General features: G+C 51.2%; 1 protein-coding gene across 4 annotated transcripts in view; it reads left to right on the top strand.

Annotated features, from left to right (window-relative positions):
• Positions 1 to 25,235, top strand: part of LTBP2 (latent transforming growth factor beta binding protein 2) — a 106,453-nt gene that overhangs the window by 35,112 nt on the left and 46,106 nt on the right. For all 4 annotated transcript variants that reach the window (XM_045448227.1, XM_045448228.1, XM_045448226.1 and 1 more), the window contains exons 4-8: positions 14,962 to 15,152; positions 17,370 to 17,540; positions 18,102 to 18,308; positions 19,120 to 19,397; positions 20,482 to 20,584. In XM_045448227.1, coding sequence (XP_045304183.1) covers positions 14,962 to 15,152; positions 17,370 to 17,540; positions 18,102 to 18,308; positions 19,120 to 19,397; positions 20,482 to 20,584 — 950 coding nt within the window. The remainder of the gene's footprint in view (positions 1 to 14,961; positions 15,153 to 17,369; positions 17,541 to 18,101; positions 18,309 to 19,119; positions 19,398 to 20,481; positions 20,585 to 25,235) is intronic.

Here is a 25,235-nt window from a genome sequence, read left to right as displayed (position 1 = left end):
GCTTGCGGGATAATTTCCTGGAAATAGGTTAGAAAGGAGCAATGAATTAAGTGCAAAGTCGTCTGACAACCATGGCTGCAAGATTGGCTGCTTAGTACCCAGAGGGGCGTGTGTGTATCCGTCTGTCTGTCTGCCTGCGGATGACATAGTAAAGATTGCTAAATGATTTCCAATAACAAAATGTGAAAACACATAGTTCCTTTGTCAGCCACATAGCTGTGGTTTTGTGTCCGTGATTCATTGTGGAAGTGAGTAGCTGCGACAGGCATTTTGTGGGAGGTTTTTTTTTTGTTCTTTTTTCTCCTAAAAAAATATTTGTGAAAGGTCTAAAATTCAAGGAAGTCCAGTGCTGTTTGAAGAGAAAAATTCCCGTTCCTTGCAAAACGGAGATTGCAGATCAAAACCTCTGGAGCTACCACATTCCGGCTTCTAGCCAGCTGTCTACACTGCATTTCCCTCCCAGAGCCTCAGCCCCTGACTACTACCTGACATCCACTCCGCCCTCCTGTGCACCCACCAGGAGGCGGGGGTTGCCCCTTAATGGAATCTGGTACTGGAAGGGGACCTCAGGCCACACTCTCGGGGAACATATTTCTTTCTTTTTTTGAGGTTCTTGGGTCAAGGTCAGAGGCTCTGGAGCAGGCAGTGGTGTGTAGGGAATTATGAAAGTAGTTATGTCTTAGAGAAGTCTGGGTCTGGACCTCAGCTCTGCCACTTAACAACTATGCAGCCACGAGCAAATGATGGAAGCCTGACAAGCCTCAGTTTTCTTATCTATAAGATGGGACTGTCCGTCACTACCTTATAGAACAGTCAGGAGGATTTACTAATACATGCAAATGCACCTGGCACCTTTGAAGTGTTCTGTGAGTGACACCCACTCTTATTTGTCCCTGGACTCTGGAGTTACCTGAGCCTTTTGTCGACATCAGAGAAGGAGCAGAGGTGACTAGAAAGTCTGAGAGGTTGCCCGGACCACACGAAGTGTTTCTGGCCCTAGTGAGGTTTCTTGCTATGGGCAAGGGTGAATGTCGTCCATCAGAGGCAGACAATGCTCAGGCCTTGAGACCCACCCCAGCACTGCCCTGCTGGTGGTGATCCTGGCCAGAGTAACAGCCTCCCTCTGCTTCAGTCTTCCCTTCTGTAAAATGGGGGCCGCTAGTTCCTGTATCATAGGGTTGTTGGGCTAATCACGTGAGGTGTCAAACATAGAGAGCCCAGAAAAAATTTTAAAAATGAAACTCCTGTAGTAGATGTGCGGCACGTAATCAGTTGGTAGGTTTGGGCTGCTATAGTGCTGAACGGAGGCTCCTCGGGTTGGGGCCCCAGTTCTCATAGAAATCTCCTTTTGTTGATGTCCTGGGGTAGAGTTTCAGCCCCTGGAAAAGCAGGCTGGCTGTGGGCCACCAGCACTTTGGCCTGCCCCTGAGGAGTATGTCACTGACCCAGGCCCCCCAGAGGGCCTATCTGGGCAGGTCCAAAAGGGGGATAGACTCATCTGACGTCATAGACCTGTGTTTGCTGTCTGGTAAGGCAGGCCTGCTAAGCTCCATACACGGGGATGTGTTATGGAGGATGGAGGGGTCCCAAAGGCCATGAACTGGGAACTTGAGGGTTCAGGAGGTGGGCATTTCATGCCAACTTGATGGTGGTGAAGTGCCCATATACCAGGCTCTCCGTGGCTTTGGGAAATGGTCCTAGCTCAATGCCCTCATCCTCAAGCTCTCTCCTTTCCCTGCTTCACCTCCAGCCCCTCATCTCCTCTAATCTCCCAGAGCGCTTGCCATGCCCACCACCACACCACGGCAGCAGCTCCAAGGAGAGCACCATCAAGGGCGTGATGAGCTTTTGCACATGAGATGCACAGGTTAAGGCCCAGACTCTTGGCTTTACAGCTCAGTCCCAAAACACAGTTCTCAAGCTGCCATGATAGTATAGGGGTTTGGAGTACAGGCTCTGGAACCAGGATATCTGTAGGCTGTGTTTGATTCCCAGCTCCGTTAGTCACTGGCTGTGTGACTTTGGACGAGTTACCTAGCTTCTCTGTGCCTCATCAGTAAAATGGAGATAATAATAATACCTACTTCCTAATTTTAAAGATAGTTAAATTAGTTAATATATATATATATATATATATAACGTGCTTAAAATCATGCCTGGCACGTTGTAAGCACTGTGTAGCTACTTACTATTATGTACTGTCATCCTCGGCCCCTTCTGTTTTCCCTTTAACCAGACAGGCCTCCTTCTTGAACACCACCTGTTAACAGCACATGCCTGAATTTGTCCCCTTGTGCTCACGGTTCTCTCCCCACTCCTTTTCTCCGGCTCATATCACACACCCACTAGAAAGCCTTCCCCACGCATCTTGCTGTGAGATTCCTGGCCCCTGCTGCTTTCCTATCTTGGACTGTTATGAATCACTCACATGCAGGGTCTTGTCCCAGGGCTGGTATGTATGGGTGTGTGTGCCATGCCCTGCACGAAGATGCTGCTCAGGGAATAAATGTGGCTAAAATCTAGCCTGTGTTCCGCTCACCCAGCTCTGGCACCAGGAAGGAAGTGGGGCAGCTTCTGTGAACTGGCCGCTCCGAGGGGCCCCTTGTCTAGTTTACATCAAGGCCCCAAGTGCTGGCCCTCCCCCGCCCTCTGCCTCCCTGTTTGGAGGGAGCAAGGTGCCTTTCCTACTGTGCCCACATGGGACTATGCACCTTATAAGGTGCCCATAAATGCACGTTGGAAGTGGGGGAATGATGAATTCGTGACATCCAGGCTCCCCACAAGCCGACAAGTCTTCCTCGGGGAAGCCGGAGCCAAAGGCTTCAGACTGCCCACTGGCACCAGCTGGCTGAAGGATGGGGCCCGGCCAGGGCTGGAGAGAGAGCTCCAGTGAGGCGAGAGGGTTGGAAGAGGCCCCTGGGATGGTGGAAGTTCACGTGATAACTATTTGGGGACAGTAGCTATGTGCCCAGCACTGTGTGACTCCCTGGAGAATATAAAGAGGGTGAGACTTGATCCCTTGCCTTTCTCTCTGGGGGGATCTGTGTTCCTGGCCAAGCTGCAGCCCTTGGGGTGGTCTGCTGGACCCAGAGGGAGGCAGAGGAACTCTTGGAAAGGCCCTTTCCTCTGGGGAAAGGGAGATGACCCCAGTAGTTTGACACTTGGGCAAGGTAGGTAGGAAATAAGGGGCATTTCTGGGGACCAGGGCAGCCTGCTCAGGCTCTCCTGCCCTATTCCCTTGCCCAGCCAGGAGAGAAAAAAAGGCAATGCAGGGTCTCAAGGGGCCAGGGCTTGGCCACCTGACAGCATACGAGGCAGGCTGCTCAGTAGAAAAGGGTATGTCGACATGAGGGGTCTAGAGGGTGGAGGAGAGAGATGAGGCCTAGAGGGGTCTTTGAACCCTTGGGATACGAGGCAGCAACTACTTCAGGGCTGCTTTGGAGGCGGGGGTCAGGCCCAGGCCAGGCTTGCGCTCCACAGACATTCCCCTGGACACGCACACCTCCCGCCAACCTCTGCCTCTTATTCACCTGCAGTGAAACAGGGGTGCTCTTTCCTCCTGAGCTGCCTGGGAGAGCAGAGCGGGCAGAGACTGGGATGACAGACTCCCCCAGGAGTCTGCCCCCAGCCTGCCCCCCCGCCTGGTAGAGGCATCCCCTGGGGTCTGTGTCCCACATCTCCAGAACTCTCAGACCTGGGTGTGGCCACAGTGCTAGAGACTCAGACCTCAGAGCTTGGGGATATGACTCACAGGCAGCTGACGGGGGCCGGGCTGGGGACTCCAGCTGACCACTGAGGCCCAAGGGATTAGGCACAGCAGGGTAAGCATAGCAGGGTTAGTGGCAGGAGAGGTCTTGAGACAGCCAGCTCTCGGACATTTCAGGAAGGCACCAGGGAGTGAGTGATACCACATCAGTGTGCCAGGAAGCAGGCAGGGGCGGGGTCCCCTGGGCACCACCCCACTGAGCTTGCCATGGGCCTGGAGGCCTGTGGATTCCTCTCTGGCATGCAGGAGCACAGATCCACTATTCCTGGGACAAAAAGCTCCCGCCTCAGGGGTGCCTGGGTGGCTCAGTGGGCTAAGCGTCCAACTTCAGCTCAGGTCATGAGCTCACAGTTCATGGGTTTGAGCCCTGCGTCAGGCTCCATGCCAACAGCTCAGAGCCTGGAACCTGCTTCGGATTCTGTGTCTCCCTTTCTTTCTGCCCCTCTCTTGCTCGTGCTCTGTCTCTGTCTCTCTCTCAAAAGTAAATAAACATTAAAAAAAGAAATCTCTTGCCTCTTCGGGGTCACCGTGTCACTGAAGCCAGGGTCAACCCTGGCTCTTTAAAAGCCCTTCCTCACACTGTGCGGAAAGTGGCTCCCCTGTGGCATGGTCCTGGGTCGGTCCTCTGGAAATCCAGTCTCCTTCCTGCCTCAGGCCTCCTCACATCTGATGACGGATACTGCAGTTTGGGGGAAGGTAGCAAGGTTTAGGAGGGTCCTAATTCCCCCAGGCACAGTCAGGGGACCCTAGCTCCTGGGGTATGAGCAAAGCCTTCAAGGGACAGAGAAGACAGTCAGAGGAGCCAGGAGAACCTTCTAGCTGATAGTTACAGGCCAAGATAGACTTTCGGGGTGCAAATGCTGACTCCTCCATTTTCGATACCGTACTGTCCAATATGGTAATCACCAGCCACATGGGGCTGTTTAAATTTAATGTGATGTAAAACTCAGTCACTCAGCCACACTAGCCACATTTCCAAGTTTCATATGTGGCTGGTAGCATATTGAATAGCACGGACTATAGAGCATTTCCATCAGCACAAAAGTTTGGACAAGTTTCCTTGACCTCTCTGTGCCTCAGTTTGGACAAGTTTCCTTGACCTCTCTGTGCCTCAGTTTCCTTTTCTGAAAAACGGGGCTAATGACTGTGCCTAGCCCCTAAGGTGGTTATGAAGATCAGATGTCATAATGCAAATGTAATAATTAATACACAGCCCAGAATTAGTGCTCAATAAATATTCATTATTATTGTCTAAGACACATGGGACAGGGTTCAAGCCCTCCCCTCCTGACAGTGTCATCAGAGAACCCATCACCCTGGCACGTCTTGTACCCAGATGCTGAAGAGTGACAGCTGACGAGTCTTAGCCAGCCTGGGTCTCACCTGCTCAGCCACCGAGCCGCGCATCGTCTAGAATCAGTGGGCTCCCGGCTCCTATGCCACCACCGCCACAGTGTCCCCTCCCCCTTATCCACCCTGGCTGGGTGGCCCCTTGCCCTCTGCGGAGGCAAGGCAGGTTTGTGGCCGTGCCTGGAGCAGGATGTCTGGCGGCACTGTCTTGGGTCCCCCAGGGTTTGGCACAAGGGCTGGCTGACCCTGGCCTGGGCGTGACGCCTGCCTGGCCTGAGGAGAGAAGGGGTGGAGCTTCCCAGGCCTCGCAGCACCCAGATCCTCAGGGGAGACTGAGCCCCTTGGGAGGCGCTAGGGCCTGGTCACCTGCAATTGGCTAAGCCTACAGTCACAGGAGGGCCAGAAGCAGAGATGGCCTTCTGGGAACGCCCTCCTGTCTCAGTGCTCTCTCCCTGTTCCCCTCCTACCTCTCTGGCTGCTCCTTCCCCGACACCTTCACAGCCTCTTCCTCTGCCTGCCCTCAGGGGACCCCTCCTCCACCATGCCTCTTCCCTCTTCACCCCTGTATTTCTCAAAGTGTTTAGGTGTCAGGGTGCCTGGAAGTCATAAGGAATGCCATCAATGTAATCCATTCCATGATTAGAGCTGGGAACTGTTTTATTAGCAGAAACTATGACGATCGTCTGTGTGTTCAAAACAAAAACCCAGCTATAGGCACACGCATGTATCCGTGAAAAGAACCTGCTGTCAGGTGAAGGGGATGGCTGCCACGTTTTCTGTTAATGGTCACTTACTGCTTGTGCATTTGTCTTATCGCGTGCTAGCAGACAGATGGTAGCAGGTGCCAAAGGCTGGAGACAAATTTATGGGCACAAAACTTAAAACCGAGGCCAGCCTATTCATTAACACATTTTCCCTCCTGAAACGGGGAAGTGTTAGCAGAGTTAACGCCTCAGTCCAACAGGGAGCTCTGAAGCGTGGTTTGTTCGACGCGCTCTCCCTGAGTGGTGTCAGCCCTCCCCCTTAACTCTGTATCCACCACCTCTATCGAACCTTACGAGCCTCCCCTCTCCCGACTGTATCCTGTCTCTCTCCTGACTGCTTCGTCCTGAGGGCTTTCCCGTGGAGATCCATCCTGAGCCACCCGACACTCGTGTCCTGCCTAAACTGAGCCACTTCTTGGATCTCCCAGTTGAGATCTTGGTCCGTGGAGCTCCCTCCACCCATTGGTCTAAGCCACAACTGGGAAGTCTCTGTGTCTTCAAAAGCCCTTGAATCCAGGCTTTCTTCTTGGTCCCAGCCTTGGTCCCTGCTAGTCTAGAGCACAGCCAAAACCTTCCAGCTGGCCTCCAGCCCTCCCCTCTCTGGTCCATCTACACTGGGTAATCTTTTACCAGAGTAATAATCATTTGAAAAGGCCCATCTCATCATGTCCTAGACCTGCTTGAAGACCACGAACATCTCAAGGCTAATATGCGGCTCCCCTGTGCCCTCACACCTTTGCTGGGGTGCTGGACCCTTTGCCCAGGCTCCATGGGAGCAGAGAGGGTCTGAGGGTCTTTGCCATCCTTGACCTCAGTGCCTGGCATGTGGCAGGCATTCAGTAAGTGCTTCTTGAAGGAGTGAAAGAAGGTGGGCTTCTCCAAGGACCTCCTCACCCACTCAGTTGAGCCCAGACACCTCTCTGGTATTTCATGCTGTCCATCATATGAACTGGCGCCTATCTTTCTTTAACCCTGCCAAATCTCAGTGTCCTCATCTGTAAAATGGTGACACCGAAATAACAAACGGAGGGGTAGCTCTAGGATGAACTTACCTGGTTCGGTAACCTGGCTTCTGCCCTTAGGAGTTCTGTAACCTTCAGGAAGGGAAAGAAACTTGCTACTCTGTTTCCTTGACTGTAAAATGGGATAATGGGTAATTCTCAGAGGTACTGAGGGGCCTACATGAGATAATATGTGCACTGCGCATTATTGGCACGGAGCCTGGCACAGAGCGAGCCTTCATTAAGTTGTGGCACAGTTTATGCCCCACCCACCCCCCTCCTGCTGCCTCCCACCCCGCATACATAGGTAACCACTGTGATTAATTTCCAGGGTAGCCTTCCAAGGTTGCTTTATAAATATGCAAATAAATGCAGCACGTATACTTATTTTCTCTACTTTTACACAAAAATTTTCATGCCCCACACCAGGAGCCAGCAAGCTTTTCCATAAAAGGCCAGATAGTAAATATTTCAGGCTTTGTATGACATAAAGTTTCTGCAAGTACTCAGCTCTGCCATTGTAGAGAAAACGCAGTCACAGACAATGAGTGTGGCCGTGTGCCAACTAAACTCTATTTATGGAAACCTAAATTTGAATTTCACATCACTTTCTCATGTCGTGAAATACATTCTTCTTTTTGACCTTTTCCAACCATTTAAATATATTAAAAAATATTATGTCACCGTCCATACAAAAACAGTCAGTGGGCCACATTATGGCTGTTTTTTTCGCTTAAAAAAATTTTTTTTTGAAGTTTATTTATTTATTTTGAGAGAGACAGAGAGAGTGAGCAGGGGAAGGACAGAGAGAGAGGGAGAGACAGAATCCCAAGCAGGCTCCACAATTCAGTGTGGAACCCATTGCAGGGCTTGAACTTATGAACCATGAGATCATGACCTGAGCTAAAACCAAGAGTGGGAAGCTTACCCGACTGAGCCATCCAGGCGTCCCTTTTTCACTTTTCATTATGTCTTAGAGAGCTTTTCCCTATCGATGTAAAGGAGCTGCTGCTTTCTGTTTCGAAGGCATATGACTTCATCTCATGGATGTATCTTAGTTTGTTTAACCAATCTCCTACTGAAGGACACTTAAGTTGTTTCTATTCTTTGCAAATGTTTTGCTATTACAAAATAGTGCTGCTATGAATAATCTTGTTCATCCATCACTTTGGACATTAACAAGTGTCTTAGGTCACATTCCTCTGGAGGTGGAGCTGGGACATGGATTCGGGTGTGTGTGATGTATTGGGGGATTGCCAAGGGAGGGAGGGAAGCAGAACGGGAAGGTGGAAAGAGCCAAGCAAGGACTGGTCCCAGAGAAAGGGAGCACAACGCCTGATGGAGGGTGGAGCTTGCAGAGCTATCCCACCTTGAGGCAAGGGGCAGGGGTTTTGAACTTCCCATTGGTTGTGGGAGGGGCTTGTCAGGTGGTTGCATCCACCCAGGGCAAGGAAGAAGCCAGTAGAAGGTGCACCAGCTGCAAAGGGGACCTGGGAAGGGTGGCAGCAGCACCTTCCATGGCAGGTTTAATCTGCAGCATCGTCTTGGAGGTGGAGAGGCAGGAGCAAAGCACAAGTGCATTGCAGTGTGGATAGACTTGCCAAATCGCTTTCCATGAGGGCAACTTCGCTGTATCGATTTACATTCCCACCAGCAACATTCGAGAGTGCCGGTTTCAGCACAATCCCGCCACATTAGTCTATTATTAAACTTTTGAATTTTTGCTGATCTAACGGATTAAAAATACTACCTCAGAGTCATTTTCGTTTGCACATCTCTTAGAATGAGCGTACTGTCATGTGTTTAGCAAACATTTGTATTTTTTTTTTTTTCCTGTGAACTATTCCTATTCCTTTGCTGATTTGTCTTTTAGGGCTATTGGTCTGTCGTTTCCATCTCTAGGAGCTCTCTGTATATTATGGAGATGGGTCCTTTGTGATAGGACTTGTACATATTTTTCCGTTTTGCCATTTGTCTTTTTACTTTAAGGGTTTTGGCCACACAGATGTTTTTATCATAGGGCTGTTTGGACAAGTAAGTGATACATTATGTAAAACACCTGGAATGATGCCTGCTACCCTGTAGGCAGTGACTGGATATTATTTCCTTCCCGTCCCTCCCCTCCATTCTATGCTTAATCCAACCACGCTCATTATTTTCCCCTAAATATGGCCCATGCTTTCCCCCCTCCATGGATTTTCTTGTTATTTTTCTTATCTGGAATGTCTTCCTCCTCCTATTGGACAGTGAAAATCCTACCCATCTCTTAAGCCCCAGCTCAAATGTCATGGTCTTTCCTTCTTTTTTTTTTTTTTTTTTAATTTTTTAAAACATTTATTTATTTTTGAGAGACAGAGTATGAGCAGGGGAGGGGCAGAGAGAGAGGGAGACACCAGAATTCGAAGCAGGCTCCAGGCTCCGAGCTGTCAGCACAGAGCCCGACGCGGGGCTCGAACTCACAAACCACGAGATCATGACCTGAGCCGAAGTCGGACGCTTAAGCGACTGAGCCACCCAGGCGCCCCGTCATGGTTTTTCTGAAATCTGAATTCCTGTACCTCTTTAGCCACTACAGTCCACCTTGGATCCTAGTTTTTTGCACACACTTCCCTTGCTTTTCCTGAACCTCAGTTTCTTTACCTATAAAATGGAGCTGCTGTGGGAAATATTTATTTTTATTCCCAAATGATGCCTGTTTACTGTAAAAAAATTTCAAATTTTTTACTGAAAAAAGTTCCAAAACTATAGAAACAGGGGCAGCCTCTGTTTACAGACCCTTCCAGATCTTTCCTGTCCCTGATTCAATATCTATAGGGGGAGAGAGAAGTTTTTCTGAAGACACAAACCTGGAAACATACTATCCATATTATTCTGCAACTTACTCGCATTCAATAAAATAACGTGGATGAGATGATGCGTTTAAAGCACCTGGCTCAGTGCTCAATGTGATAGCTCTAACTACTCTGTGCACCTTCTAGTGATGTTTTTAAACTTTCTTTTAGCAGCCGAAGGCTTTTCAATCACAATGGTATTTGGAACCCCAACTTCTAAATTAGATGGAGTGGAGGTCCTACAATGTTTGGTCCTTTGCGGAGTTGTATATATTCTAGTACTTTGCGTTCTGGCTGGGGTGCACTTGGATGGGGTGGAAGGTATGGAGGCCCTCATCCAGTTGTCTCCCCATTGCTCTTGAAAGTCTCAGTGTAAAATATCTTTTAAGGATGGCAGGATATGGGCACACCACAGTTAACTGAGTGGCATCACGGGATGCACTGTCCAGGCAGTTTTCGCTTGGGTCTGAAGATCCCAGCCGGCAAGGACAGGAAGTCTTCTCCCCCAAATGCGTCGAAAGAGCCCAAATGCCCTCAGACTAGAGCAGACCTTGGGCGATCGTGTTGCCCAGTGGCTTCCCCTTGGCTTGGTGCTAGCCTGTCATGAATTTTTTATTGGTCCATGGAGAAACGAAAATAAAGTCAATATGGTAAGGTTTCTGTCAAGTTAAGCTTTAGTCAAGTGTTTCTTTTGACATTGAAATGTCTTTTATTTCATGGAATTATGGTGGTGATAATTGGTAGGGGTGTGTGTGTGTGTGCGTGTGTGTGTGAGAGAGAGAGAGAGAGAATTTCTTACTTACCTAAATAAAAAATTGGCAACTTTATGTTTTTCCTCTACATTTGTTTCAAAACTTTACTGATCCACAAGATCCTAAAGTCTAGAGACAGCTGTTTTGGTTCATTGTGGCTGCTTTGCCAGGACTTCCCTGGAACAATCCCAGAGAGATAGCAACTTCTATTCTTGTGCCAGGAGAGTTCGAGAACCGCTATCCTTTGATGAAATCGAAGCAGCTCTTCCAAAGCTGAGTGGACACGACCTCTCCCACAGGGCTGTGGTCCAAGAAAGTCACCTTCTCAGTGAACCTCTAGCTTGCCTCTGTCACCACCACGCTTGCCCTGAAGGGGGTACTGCTTCTTTAGACCACTCTGGGCAGAACATGATGCCACAGCCTTTTCTTGATGTCCCATAACCTGGGGCATACGAACAAGCTTTTGCTAACGGCCTGTGGTTCACTTAAAAGAAATGAGTGCAAAGATAACACAAAGCCAGGCTACTGGGCTTACAGACTCCGCAGCTCACAGTCTGCACCCCACCCTAGATGCCTGTGGTCTTCGAAGTGCTGATGGCACGAGGTACCAGCCAGAGACCAAGGGACCTGTACCCCTGTTCACATGGTGGACCTCAGTGCCCCCCTCCAAGGACTGAGCTGGGGCTTATGAAGGGAGATGGCAATTTCCTTATAGGGTTACTTTTGGTGGAGGAGATAGAAACTATGAAAGAACCAGGGGCTTCCTCCTTTATTCTGGGAGCCTCTCAGACTGGGCAGAACTTTTCATTTTTGTCATTTACCCTCACATCCCCATCACAGCAGTAGATGACGATGGATTGGGTTCAGGAGACTCTGGTTGTTAAAATTTGTGTGAACATGAGATTGGGCACTTGGCCCTTGACATATAAGGATGTGTGGTAGTAAAACAAAGCATTTGGGGAAGCCTTTTATTCTCCTTAGATAAATAAGAACTTTCAGGGGCTTGTCTAAAGTGTATCTAGCACTGGGGCGCCTGGGTGGCTCAGTTGGTTAAGCGGCCGACTTCAGTTCAGGTCATGATCTCGCAGTTCATGAGTTCGAGCCCCACGTCTGTGCTGACAGCTCAGAGCCTGGAGCCTGCTTCAGATTCTGTGTCTCCCTCCCTCTGCCCCTCCCCTGCTCATGTTCTGTCTCTCAAGAATAAATAAAAATGTTTAAAAATATAAAAATAAATAAATAGATAAATAAATAAAGTGTATCTAGCACTTTTGTTGTTGTTGTTCATGTGATTTTAAATTTTGGGCATATTTTTCAACTTGTGACCATTTGTTTATATTTGCAAAGCAATCCCATGGCCTCACGGTTTCTCTTAGTCCTCACTGCAGCCCCTTGAGGTGGTATCACTATTCTCATTTTGCTAATGAGGAATTTGAGGCTCAGAGGAGCTAAGTGACTTGCTCAAGACCATTCTTCTAGAAGAGGAAGAACTGACATCTGCCCGGCCTAATCCCGTTCTCTCTCCTCGGTACAGCCAGGTCCTATCTACAACTAGGGAATGCATGACTTTCTTTGTGGGCGGTGGTTTTTTCTTCTCTGCAACATTAACCTCTAGCCTTAGGATTTGGACTCAGGAATCTTGGGGCCATTAGCAGTGAGTTCCATTAGAGAAACAAGTGACAGCAGCGACAACAATGACAACAAATCGCCAAGAAAGCATCCTTTGAGTTTCCACCTTGACCAGATTAGGGATCTCTTTGTTGGTCAAGTTCAAAACGGTGAAGAGCTGGGCAGAACATGAGCTACTCCCTTCATTTTTCTAAGGTGCTTTGTGATGATGGCACTAAGCTGAGCCGTGGCACCAGCCTGGTGCCACCAGGAGGAGACTCCCACCAACCCACCTGTTCGTTCTCTCTCTCTCAGGCACGCTCTGGGAAGCTATTGAAAGGATTGTGTTTTCTGCTGCAGCTGGTTGTGTTACTCTTCTCCTAGGAGTGAGGAGTAGGTGCCTGAGGCTTGGGCTCCCCATTCTGGCCCATTACATCTCCCAGAACTTCTTAAGTGCCTAACAGGACCTCTCTCCCACTCCAGACCCCAAATCCGGGAAGCAGGGTGAGGCATGGTTCATGCCCGTCAGAGTAAGGATTTGTTGCTGGTGGCCCTGGAAGGAAGAGCTGCATTAAAGCCTAAGGGAGCCAAGCTTTGAGCAAAGGGGCCTGGGGAAGCGTCAAACATTTCCTGGGGAAGCACTGGGGTGCTGGCCTCTGGCATCTCTCCTGATTTGGCTTCTGCCGGGGAAGGATGAGAGGAAGTTTGCTCATGGCCTAAGCACCCAGAGTCAACAAAACTGGAGTAGAGGGAGAGGGTCCCAGGACCTTGGGCAAGGAATCCCAAGTAGGGTTGGGACCTACTGGGGGAAGGAGCACCCTCCAGGCCTGAGCAGATGCTTCTAGGCTGAGCTTCCATCGTGGTCTGGGCTGGTCTATTGGGTGGCACAGGAGTCAGGATGCTCTAGGTTGGAATCCTGGGGCCCAATCCCAATTTACCTGTTGTATAATCTTGGACAAGGAATTGCTCCCTCAGCTTCAATGGCCCCAGTGTGATCCCACTCGCCACGGTCCAGACACCATCATATACAGGTTCATATACATTGTGAAGTGATGGAATGTTTACAATGGAGGCTGCTTTGTAGAATGGCCTGATAATAAACATATGAGTAACACGTTCACGTTTGTGAGACAAACAACTCAAACGGTTAAGATGTCAAAGGACAGGAGCAGAAAGTTTTCAAGGCAGTAAATAGATCCATGAAGAACATGTGAACTCAGAAGTCATAAAGAAGAGAAAAGCAACAATGAAGTACCATTTTATCCTTAATTAGCCAAGCATGAGAAATTAATAATACATTAGGATGTCGAGGGTGCCCTCTGAGTGGTACGTTACTACCTTTGATAGAACCTTCTCTGAAAGCAAGGCACCAGTGTGCACCTAGAGCCAGACATGTTTAGAACCTTTGAGAGGGTCATTCTAGTCCACAGAATTAATCCTAAAATAATAGTCCTTTTTAAATGTATGTTATACATATTTTTCAAATATACAGAATAAAATAGTATAGTATAGCGAATCCCCCTATACTAAAGGGATATTTTAACAGATGGAAAAAAAACCACATGAGTACGTATGTCCGCAGTTAAAAATTAAAAACAGTCAGGGCACCTGGGAGGCTCGGTAGGTTAAGCAACTGACTTCAGCTCAGGTCATGATCCCACAGTTTGTGATTTTGAGCCCCACATCTGGTGAGCATGAACCCCACTTCAGGCCCCATGCTGACAGTGTGGAGCCAGCATGGGATTCTCTCTTTCTCTCTCTCTCTCTCTCTCTCACTCACTTGAGCCCTCTCTCCAAAAATAACTAACTAAATAAATAAATGTTTCATAAAAAAATTAAAAACAATCTGTGTAACAGGCGAATGTCTGAATAAATTGTGATTTGTCTTCTGATAGACTATCATGTAGTAATTGAGATGCTAAAATATGAAAACTGAAATTGTATCAAGTATGATCTAATGTTAAGTGAAAAAAATAATAACTCAAGGTGCACCTACAGGCGATGACAATAGGGTAAGAACATAGATTTGAGCAAAGGTTGAAAGGAAACATGCAGGGCGCCTGGGTGGCTCAGTCAGTTGAGCGTCCAACTTCAGCTCAGCTCACGATCTCGCAGTTTGTGCGTTCAGGCCCTGTGTCAGGCTCTGTGCTGACAGCTTGGAGCCTGGGGCCTGCTTCAGATTTTGTGTCTCCCTCTCTCTCTGCCCCTCTCCAGCTTGCACTCTGTCTGTCTCTCTCTCTCTCTCTCTCAAAAAGAAATAAAAACATTAGAAAGAAAGGGAATGTGCAAAGTATTTGAGGGGTGGGGGCAGGGGGATGATGAATTCGATTTTTTTTCTCCTTGAATATTGTTGTATTATTTGCACAATGAAAATAAATGAGAGGGATATTCTAGGCTCTGCCTCCCAAATCAATCTATGAGTCAGCATTTGCTGGGCACGTAGTCCATAGGTAATTTGCGTTAAGGGTTGAATTATGAAGTGGCAGGGGGTAGGCACAGGACTCAGTTGGGGGGCAGAGCTTGACTGCTAAGAGTCTCAAAGACTCTCAGAATGTCAGAGCCACAGGAGACCAGTCTCACACCTTCGTTTTGTAGTCGAGGGCCCTGAGGCTCAGAGAGGCTCTGACTCACCCAGAACAGCCCAGCAAAAGCCTAGCTATCCCTCGTAGAGATAGGCACTCCCATGGAACAAACTGGCGGACCTTACCTCACTCCCCCTACCTCAGGGCACCTCCATATCCCTGAGTCACTGCACATGGATGGAGAGAAGGCAGCCAAACAGAGAGCACTCTTCTAGTGCAGAGGCAGCGGGGTGGGTGGCCCGAGCGGGGACAGAGAGCCAGGGATGCTGCTTCTAGGTGGTAAACCCCTGTACCATGATTATCTCCACAGGACCCTGAGTGGGCTCAGCCAGACGCAGCCCTCCCAGCAGCACGTGGGGTTGTCCCGGACGGTCCGGCTTTACCCAACCACTGCAGCCAGCGGTCAGCTCACCTCCAATGCCCTGCCCGCAGGGCCAGGCCTGGAGCGGAGGGATGGCACCCAGCAGGCGGCGTATCTGGACCACCCGTCATCCCCCTGGGGTAAGGATGCCCCGTCTCAAGGTCCTGGAAGAGCAGAGCATCTAAATTGCTGACCTTCCCCTCCACTCTCACAGAGGGGCTGAGTTTCACCTTGTCACTCATACTCTCAGCCAATCAACCAACAGTCGTCAAATGCCTGCTTTGTGCCAGGCTCCAAGGGTCCCAAACCAGCTGATCGGAGACTTTGCCCCTGTCACACATCCTGCCTTTGCTTCCTTCATATCCAGCCATGAACCTCACCTCCCTGACCCTGTTCCTTCCACCTCATCCTTCCTGCAAAGCACAACCCTCCTGGACCAACCTGACCAGTTGCTTTCTTAGCACCCACAGCCTGGCCTCTGCTTTCTAGAGGAGACACCTGACCATCCCTGCAGGTTCATGCCTCTGCATATTCTGGTCATTGCCCAACAGTCCTTCCCCAGGTGCCTGCTCTCTCTCTCTCTCTCTCTCTCTCTCTGTCTCTCTCTTTTTCTGTCTCTCTCTCATCCCTCAGAGCAGCTACTCCAAGCTGCCCCCATTCCCCAAGTGCCATCCCGTCAGCACATGGACACCCTGCCACCCCTGGGAGAGCTCCTCACCTTCCTGCCCACCTGCCTCACCATGTGACCATGCACACGATGCCCTTACCTACACCTGTGCCTGAGCTGACCTCTTTTCTTTTTTTTTTCCCCATTTTATTTTTTTTTTTAATTTTTTTTTCAACGTTTTTATTTATTTTTTTGGGACAGAGAGAGACAGAGCATGAACGGGGGGAGGGGCAGAGAGAGAGGGAGACACAGAATCGGAAACAGGCTCCAGGCTCCGAGCCATCAGCCCAGAGCCTGACGTGGGGCTCGAACTCACGGACCGCGAGATCTTGACCTGGCTGAAGTCGGACGCTTAACCGACTGCGCCACCCAGGCGCCCCTTTTTTTCCCATTTTAAAAGTTGAAGTGAAATTCATATAAAATTAACCATTTTAAAATGGACGCATCAGTGAGTTTTAGTGGATTCATAATTTTGCACAACCACCACCACTATCTAATCCCAGAACACTGTCATCACTCCAAAAGGAAGCCGCATGCCCATTAAGCCTCTTTCCCAAGCTCCGGGCCCCGCTAGTCTACTTTATCTCTACAGATTTGCTTATCTTGGACATGCCGTAAACCGAGCCTGTCCGATATGTAGCCCTTTGTGACTTCATGTAATGTTTTCGAGGTTTATCCCTGTCCGTATTCGTTCCTCTTTTTAGTCCGTGACCACCTTTCTTGCCATCTTGGAAAGGGGGGCGTCCACCTTCTTGATTCCTCTAGAACACTAGACCATCCCTTGCTCCCCCCCCCCCCGCCCCGCACCTCTCTCCTCCCTCTTCACGCTGTCTCCTCTCCCAGCCGCTTCCCATCAGCAAATATACTTGGTCAGCTCTCCACGCTCACACCCTTGCACGGGCACACACACACACACACACACACACCCCACTTCCCTTGGGCTTCCTCTCTATCTCTCCTCTCACGGGCTAGCTTCTTGAACACACGGTCTATGTAGACTTTTTAAACCTCCCTCCTCTACCCCTCTCCCTCTGGCTTCCCTCCCTAGGCTCCCCATGCTGATTGAACACCTCTCCTCTGTATTTACACTGCCACCACCTGTGTTACAGAACCAGCTGGGACGGCCAAAGCGACCTCCCAACTGGTCACCCTGCCTCCCCTTCCACCTGCACACTGCAGCTGGGAGGGCATTAGCTCCCCACACTGACTCTGCTCTGGCAAGTCTGAGCTCGGTCATTTCTCTCTGCCTGCCGGCTCAAAGCCCAGCTGCAGCACTTGCTAGCTGTGTGATTTGGAGCAACCCAACCTTCCCTGGGCCTCAGTTTCCATATCTGTAAAAGAGAAACGTTAGATTAGGAACAGTGCCAATGTTCAGTTATCTTAACCTACAGAAATGGCAATTTCTAGCGGATCAACCTAAAATAATACTCAGCCAAGAGGGATAAGAGCTAATTTGCCTAAAGCATGAGCTGAATGGTTGGCACTTTGGCGTCCCCCAATAGCTGTTGGACTGTGAGCTTCTCAAAGGTATTACCCTGCCCCCACTACGGGACCTTGCTTCCAGTAGGTACTTAGCAAATGCCCTTGGGATGGAGTCACCCTTGACCCCGTGGGCCTCTCTAAGCAGCCTCTGGAGGTCACAGCTGTGCCTCTCAGCCCTGCCCCCTGGACCCAAGCCCTCTCTCTGCAGGGCTGAACCTCACTGAGAAAATCAAGAAGATCAAGATCGTCTTCACTCCCACCATCTGCAAGCAGACTTGTGCCCGTGGGCACTGCTCCAACAGCTGTGAACGCGGCGACACCACCACCCTGTATAGCCAGGGTGGCCACGGGCATGACCCCAAGTCTGGCTTCCGAATCTGTGAGTCCCTTCCCCCTGAGATGGCTCCCAGGCCCTGGGAGGGGACAGGGTGGCCAGAGCGACAGGCTTGCCTTGGGCAGGAGCCCAAGCCTCCTGCAGGAAGGAAGCGCACTGCTCTCCTCCTGTGGCTTCTGTGAGTTGTTCCCAGTCACACGGAGTGCCGAGTCCTCACCCAGCTCTGTCACAGCCTGGCTGTGCGACTCTAGGCAAGTCACTTAACTTTCCTGAGTCCCTGTTTCCTCCACAGAGAAGTTAAGGGAGTTCGTAGTGCCACTGCCCTCCTGTCCCCCAGGTTTCGGTGGAGGGGGGAGGGGTCCCACTGTACAGTGGAGTCCAGGAAAGGCGTGAAAGGGCTCTTTAGAAAGGCAAGCGCTGGTTATCGTCAACCCTTCTTCATTCCCGGCCTCCTGGAAAGTCCCTGCATTTCAGGGTGTGCCGGACTCCCCAAGCCACCCAGATTTGGGTTCCTGCTCCCCCTGCTTCCCTGTGGTCACCCGCCAGCCGTATGGTGGGTGCTGCTGTGTTCTTCTACCAGCAGTCACCTTGAGGTCGATGTTACAGATTTCTGCCAGATCCCCTGCCTGAACGGAGGCCGCTGCATCGGCAGGGATGAGTGCTGGTGCCCCACCAACTCCACTGGGAAGTTCTGCCACCTGCCAGCCCCGAATCTGGACAAGGGGCCTCCCGAGAGGGGCTCCCGCCACAGGGCCCTGCTGGAAGGCCCCTTGAGGCAGTCCACCTTCACATTGCCTCTCTCCAACCAGCTGGGTGAGTGCGAGACTCGGGGTGCACTGGGTAAGGACACGGGGGTGCTGGTCCTGTGGTGGAGGGCAGGGAAACTGACTCTGGTCAAACCTCCCTCCTTCTCGGTTTGACCTCCCTCCCCCGGGGCTCGGTTTCACTTGCTAAACTTCTCTTTGCCCTTCCTCTGAATTCATCAATATATATATATATATTTTTTGCCCTTGCCCCCTACTGGGTGCTATGGGTGTAAGAGTATAAGGGCAGGGGCCTGCCTTCAGGGAACAATAGAGGCGGGCTGGATAGGAGAGAGAATATCATCATAAAAATTTTCATTTCCCCTGCCTTCCATTATCAGGTACCAGGTAAAGGGTAGCCAAAAATGCAGACTTCTATAGGAGGTCAGCAGATAGAGAGCCCCCTGACTGTGCTCAGGAAAGCCATTAAACAATGGAGAGCCTTTGACTAAGCAGAGAGGGTGGGAGGGGTTCCCCTGCAGAGGGGCCAGCCCGTGACCAAACGTGTGGAGGTGGGGCCCTGCAGGGTCAGTTGGGCTGGAATTCAGGGGTTGTATAGGATTGTGGGGGGAGCTAGAATCCAGAGAGGTAGTTTGGTGGTGGATAATGAAGGTCCTTCATTGGAAGGTGCAGAGTGAAGGAGTTTGTGCCCCGTCCTGTCCTCGCTGGGGAGTGGTCCTGGGGTTTGAGCAGAGAGTGAAGAAAGGGAAGGAGAATTTGGGGGAGACATACAGCCAGTGGCCTGCACGGCCCAGGGGTGGTGGGCCCTCTTCAGAAGGCGGGTCCCTGTTTGCCGGCTCTGACCCAGCCCCTGTGCCCAGCCTCCGTGAACCCCTCCTTGGTGAAGGTGCACATTCACCACCCGCCGGAGGCCTCTGTGCAGGTCCACCAGGTGGCACGGGTGCGGGGCGAGGCCCCGGAGGAGAACAGCGTGGAGACCAGACCCTCGCCCCGGCTCCCCGCCAGCCCCCGCCACAGCCACTGGGACAGCAACAGCATCCCCGCCCGGTCTGGAGAGGCCCCTCAGCCCCCGCCCCCAGCAGCACCCAGGCCTCCGGGACTGCTGGGCCGCTGTTATCTGAGCTCTGTGAACGGACAGGTGAGAATGCATCCCCTGCCTCAGCCCCGAGGGCTTCCAGAATAGCGACTGCCCCTCATTCTGCCCCTTCTCCTTCTCTGTCTCCTCTTCGTCCTGTAGAATGGATATGCGCAGTCTTCTATTCCCCGTACGGGAAAGCTCAGGGCATAAAATTGCCCGAGTGAGGAGAGGGCTCCTTACTACCTGGGCTCCACAGGATACTTGTCAGTGCCAGGCCTGCCGAAGAGGACCCAGAAGAGTCCCCCTCTGGAAGGGCATCGGCACCCTCTGTTCCCAGCAAATCCTGGCCTCTCCTGGAGCTGAGCCTAGGACTCCCGGTGCATGAACAGTAGGGCTGTTAGGTCCAGACAAGAAAGAGTTTGGTATTCAGTTGAGATTGGGGCCACAGAGGTGGGGAATTAGAAAAGGCAGGTTAAACCCTAAAGCCTTGGGGGTAAAAGATGAGAGACACTTCATCCCCCGCCTCCCCCCCCCCACCCCCCCGCCGGAGGCATCCGTAGTCAGTGATGGGAAATCAGGTGAGTTTTTCTGAGTCTAGGCATCTAAAACTATGGGGCAAGCCAGACCCAGGATGGTTTTTGTTGGGGTTGCATTTTGGTGTTTCCAGAACCCCCTCCTGGGGTTAGGGAACTGGAGGCGGTAGGAAGTAGCCAAGGGATAGAGACTCTGAGTCCCTAGATCCTCCTTGACCTCTCAACATGTAGTGTCCCTGAGCCTAGACCCTGTTCATGGGGAAGGCCTGCATGGTGGGTGACCCTATAGTTCCCTGGAGTTTGATGGAGGAAAACCCATCTTTTGGGACCCTCTGTGGGCTGGGGGCACGGAAGGGGGCAGGTTGCAGGCCTGCACAGGGCAGATCTTTTCTTTTCTGGGTGTGCCCTGCCCCCAAGTTTAGGGTTTGGTAGAATAGACTGCAGGTCTCTTTGTTTTCTGCCGGGACATCATCTGACTCTCTTCTCTCCTCCCTCGGGTGGAGGCATCCTGTAGCAGGAAATTGGGGTTGAGCTCCTGTCTCGGGTTTTCCTGGGACATTTCTGTGCACGGCAGGGAAGGGTTTGACGGGTGTCCACGGCCTCTTTTCCAGTGTGCCAACCCCTTGCTGGAGCTGACTGCCCAAGAGGATTGCTGCGGCAGTGTGGGAGCCTTCTGGGGGGTGACCTCGTGTGCCCCGTGCCCACCCAGACCAGGTGAGTGCTAGGTGCCAGGGTCTAGGGTGAAGCTTTCCCAAGGCCTGGCCTTCACTTCATCTCCCATCGGGGTCTCAGAGGCCAGGCAGGTAGAACAGGCTGGTAAACTGGGCAGATTTTCCAGATCTGCTCTGAGGGTGCTTCTGGCTGGTGGCTGAGGCTCCCGACAGCACATGCGGCCTGGACTGCCTGCTCTATCTGATTGCCTGGGAGGGGTTCCTCCCTCTTGCTAGGTGTTCTTGCTCAGACTTTAAGGATCCTGTCCCATACTGGGCCCCCTTCTACCCCTCGGCCCCCTTCTACATACCTACCTGCCCACGTATCAGGGGCCCAGTGGTCTTGATTTAGTGACTCAGCGTTTCCCTCATTCTTTCCTTGATGGGGCCTCCAGGACTCGTCTTCACCTCCTCGCTTCCTGTCTCTCCAACCCAGTCCGGGTTGAGTGTCTGCCCCAGAATGCCCTCTGCCTTGGGATATGGGACACCCAGTTCCCTGCCCTCTTTCGGATGGTGGGCGAACCTAACATGTATTCATTCGTTCGTTCATTCGTTCACTTATTCAGCAAATGCTCACCAGGTGCCTTGTGTGGGCCAAGCACAGAGGATTTTGGAGTCAGCAAAAGGCCCATTCATGCTGCTCTCATAGCCATCTACCTTACAACTGGGAGGTGGGTGATGAGGTGCCTGTGCCTCAGTATGGCTTCTGCCCGCTCAGCCCGTCTTCTCCCTCCAGACCCCACTCCTGGGCCTGGTTCCAGGCCTGGCATGTATTTCTTTTGCCTGTCAACAATTGACTTGGTGAGTTGGCTCCGTAGGGGGTCTGGCCTGGAGCCTAAAGGTGGGAGGGACAGGGCTGTTCCTAACTTCAGACTTGGTTGTGGGGCAGTGACCGTATTTTCCAAATTAAAACTAAGTATGGGTGGTTTTGCAGTGCGATGGAACTTTTGGCAAAGCAGCAGAGGGTAGCATTCAGCTTCCGGGCTTGAGCGTGCAGCACATAGGTACCAGTCTCAGCTCTGCTGGCTGACCTCTTCTCTGCGCCGTCTCCAATCTGCACGATGAAGACAGTGATAGTGCCAGTAGGGCTGCTCTGGAGCGTAGAGGATGCGTGTCCTTAGCATTAGGTCAATAAACAGTAGCTGTTGTTATAATTGCTAAAAAGTATGCCTCTAAAAAGGGAAAAGAGAATGGACACACGACACTGGCTCAGGGTTGGGGGGCGGGGGGCGGGAGGTGGGCAGGGGCAAGGCCTTGACCTGCTCAGCATCTCCCCCTGCAGCTCACAGATCGTTTCACCCCTTTTCTTCTCCACCCCCTGCCCCAACCCATTTCTGTTCCTTCTAGTTAGGCCCACCCTTGAGACTTCCGTATCCCACATTCCATTCAGTCCACAGATATTGACATTAACGAAGCACCCATCTGAAGCGTCCCTAGTGTGCAGGCCCTGGGAAGACAGTGGAGAATGAGGCAGAAGCAGGGCCTCCTTTCTCCAAGCTTACAGTCTGAGGTGTGGGGGGTATATACAGGTAGCACTAACTAGACACATGTCAAGTGCTGTGGGAACACAGACGGCAGAACCTGGACCACTGATAGGTCCTATGGCACCTCTGTACAAATTAGAGGAAGGTTCTACTTCCATTTGTTCCAAACGGTCTTTACAAATACAAATCTAGGATGCCAGCGATTCTCGTAGATGTGGTGCTTTTGTGCAGTGCACAACCTGCACATCTGTTCCCTGTGCAGTAGAAGATCCTACCTCAAACTTATGGATCCGGCAAAGCTTCTTGTAGGAGGTGACATCCAGGATGAGAGCTGAAGAATTATTACAGTAGACCAATAAGATGGGAAAGAGCTTAACAAACAACCCAAGGGAATTGCAGAGGCAGGTGAGACCAAGAGAGTGAGCGACATTTCCTAGAGCACAGCACACCCAAGTCTGTGCCCTCACCTCCTCCCTGGCCCGGTTAGTGCCTCCCACCCCCTTCCCCCACTGTGTTCGGCACATCTCAGCAAGCTGGGCGCCAGGGTGCAAACCCTAGAGTGTGAAGCATTCCAGCACACCAAGCAAGAAATAACAAAGACCAGGGAATGCAAACATTTAAAACACATTAAAGTGCAGCTGGGCATCGTATAGAGACAGGCTAAGACTGAGGAGCCTTGTGTGTGTTGACAGGGTGCCAGACTGAGCCTGGGGCTGCGGGTGGGGGATAGATGTTTCTCTAAGTAGGCATGACTAGCAGGCTACAGTGCAAGAGACAGCGGAAGAAAAGTTGCGCTGCTGGGGTGGTTTGGGAATGGTTGGCAAGGCAGGCAGGACTTCGGTGTTCGAGAACATTCCCAGGCCCGGGGGCTTTGCCCCACTGAGCCTCTACTTGTCTTCTGGTGAAATAAGGCTGTGTCCCTCGGGGAAGAGCTTTGTCATCCCGTTCATCTAGCAGGATCAGGGGGTGAGGGGAGTAATAAAGCCAACAGCCAGGGAGCTATGTGAGTTCAAGGCTTCCTCTAAGTCCTTTTGGCTTCTGAGGTTCCATGCTGGATGGTCAAAGGCTCCTGCAGAATGATGCTATTTCTGAGGAGGAAAAGAATTGTCTTGAAGTCTCATTTACATGACACAGACAAATCCCTTCTCTTCCGCAAAAATTCCTCTTTCTCCGGGAGACCTCGGCTCAGGGAGCCATGATCCCCTCCCTTTTCCCTCCACTCTGAGTGGCAGATACAGCTGACCTTCCAGGACCCAAGCCCAGCCACGTCTTCCTAACCGTTGGGAGTTTTTCGAAGATTCTGCAGTTCCCCTGCTGGGTCCAAAGAGCACACAGCTCTCAAAAGCCACTTTGAGGCCACATTTTTGAGTTTCTGTCTGAGAAAGACAGACATCTGGGTCGACTGGAAAGTTGGCCACTGTCCCATCTGGCTTGTTGGCATTGACTGTGTCAACCCCAAGGCCCCTTTGCTGGGGCAGGCGTGGCTGGCACTCTGAGCTCCAGCTGTTTGCCGCGAGATGATCTGTCCATCCGCCTGGCATGGGATGAGTTCACCTCAAAACCCGGGCCCCTCCCTGTACCTCCAGGGACTGCTGATTCTCTTGCTCTGCCCCTCAAGGAGTTCCACATCTTTCCATCTTAAAAACAATAATAGCTGAACTCTTACCCTATGCACGTCTCTTCACCTGCCTGACCTCACTAAATTGTTGCAACCACCTTCCAGCTAAGAGTCTTTATCCCCACTTGACAAATGAAGCTCAGAGAGGGCTGAGGAACTTGTCCAAGGTCACGCAGCTAGGACAGGGGAGCAAGGCTTCACACCACAGAGTGATTCTCAGCTGACTAAAATCTCCCTAATCGTTCTGGGGAGAGTTAGGCCTGCCCAAAGACAGCAACACTCAGGACGTTAGACTAGGAGTTCACAGCCAAGAGGGGGCTGCACAGGATTGTGTTTCATGAGTTATTTGTGCCCAAAGGACATCCCTCAAGAAGATTGGGATAGAATAGACAGGCAGGGCAGCTACCTGAAGCTCAGGCCTAAGGGTTCACGGAGATGCGTTAAAAGAATTGTCCCGGAGGGAAGCTGGTGGGATTGTTCCCTGTGGTTCTTGGAGGGCTAAAGCCAATGTGAGAATGTTTCTGGTGAGCAGAGCTCAATTCGAAGCATAAGCAGCAGCTTATTAAAAACTGCAGCTCGGGGCGCCTGGGTGGCTCAGTCGGTTCAGCGTCCGACTTCAGCTCAGGTCACGATCTCACGGTCTGTGAGTTCGAGCCCCGCGTCGGGCTCTGGGCTGACGGCTCAGAGCCTGGAGCCTGCTTCCAATTCTGTGTCTCCCTCTCTCTCTGCCCCTCCCCCGTTCATGCTCTGTCTCTCTCTGTCTCAAAAATAAATAAAACGTTAAAAAAAAAATTTAATAAAAAAAAAAAAACTGCAGCTCATTGGGCATGCCAGGGTGGTTCCGTCGGTTGATTTTGGTTGAGGCCATGATCCCAGGGTTGTGGGATCAAGCCCCGTGTCAGGCTCCACGCTGAGGGTGGAACCTGCTTGGGATATTCTCTCTTTCCCTCTGCCCCTACCCCCAGCTTGTGTCCTCTCTCTCTCTCTCTCTCTCTCTCTCTCTCTCAAAAACAAAAACCCAAAAACCAAACCCCAAAACCGCAGTTTATCAAAACCCAACGATATAATGGGGTGTGCCCAGAAGAACTGAGCTCTCTGCCACAGAGAGTTTGGCTGCTAAGAACAGGTTCGTGGAAGGAGTTGGGAAAGGAAATTTATTTTTGAGGGAATGGAGGTTTAATATATATGTCTGCAAATGTATTTGAAACCCTCAGTAGAAAGAAAGCTTTGGTTTGCCCGGGTTTTACCAGGGCCCTTGCCCGCGGGGACTGCTTCAGGTGAGGCCAACCCCCGGAGAGGGTGGGTATGTGAGGGGACACAGGCAATTGGCAGGATTTGGGGCAGAGAGCACCAGAGGGCAAGTCACTGCAGCAACCTCGTTATCATCACCATCATCGTTAGCAACCGTTTCTTTGGAGCACTTAGTAAGTGCCAGGCCCCGGTGCTAAGTACTTCCTCATTCCGCTGCATCCTGACCCTGTCTCTGGGCGTTGGGTGTGACTGTCTTCATTTTCCAGAAGGGGAAATTGTGTGCCCGTGACTCGGGACCCCTG

This window comes from Leopardus geoffroyi, chromosome B3 (assembly GCF_018350155.1).
Source record: "Leopardus geoffroyi isolate Oge1 chromosome B3, O.geoffroyi_Oge1_pat1.0, whole genome shotgun sequence".
Lineage (NCBI taxonomy): Eukaryota > Metazoa > Chordata > Mammalia > Carnivora > Felidae > Leopardus > Leopardus geoffroyi.
This window is presented reverse-complemented; position numbering and strand designations above follow the sequence as displayed.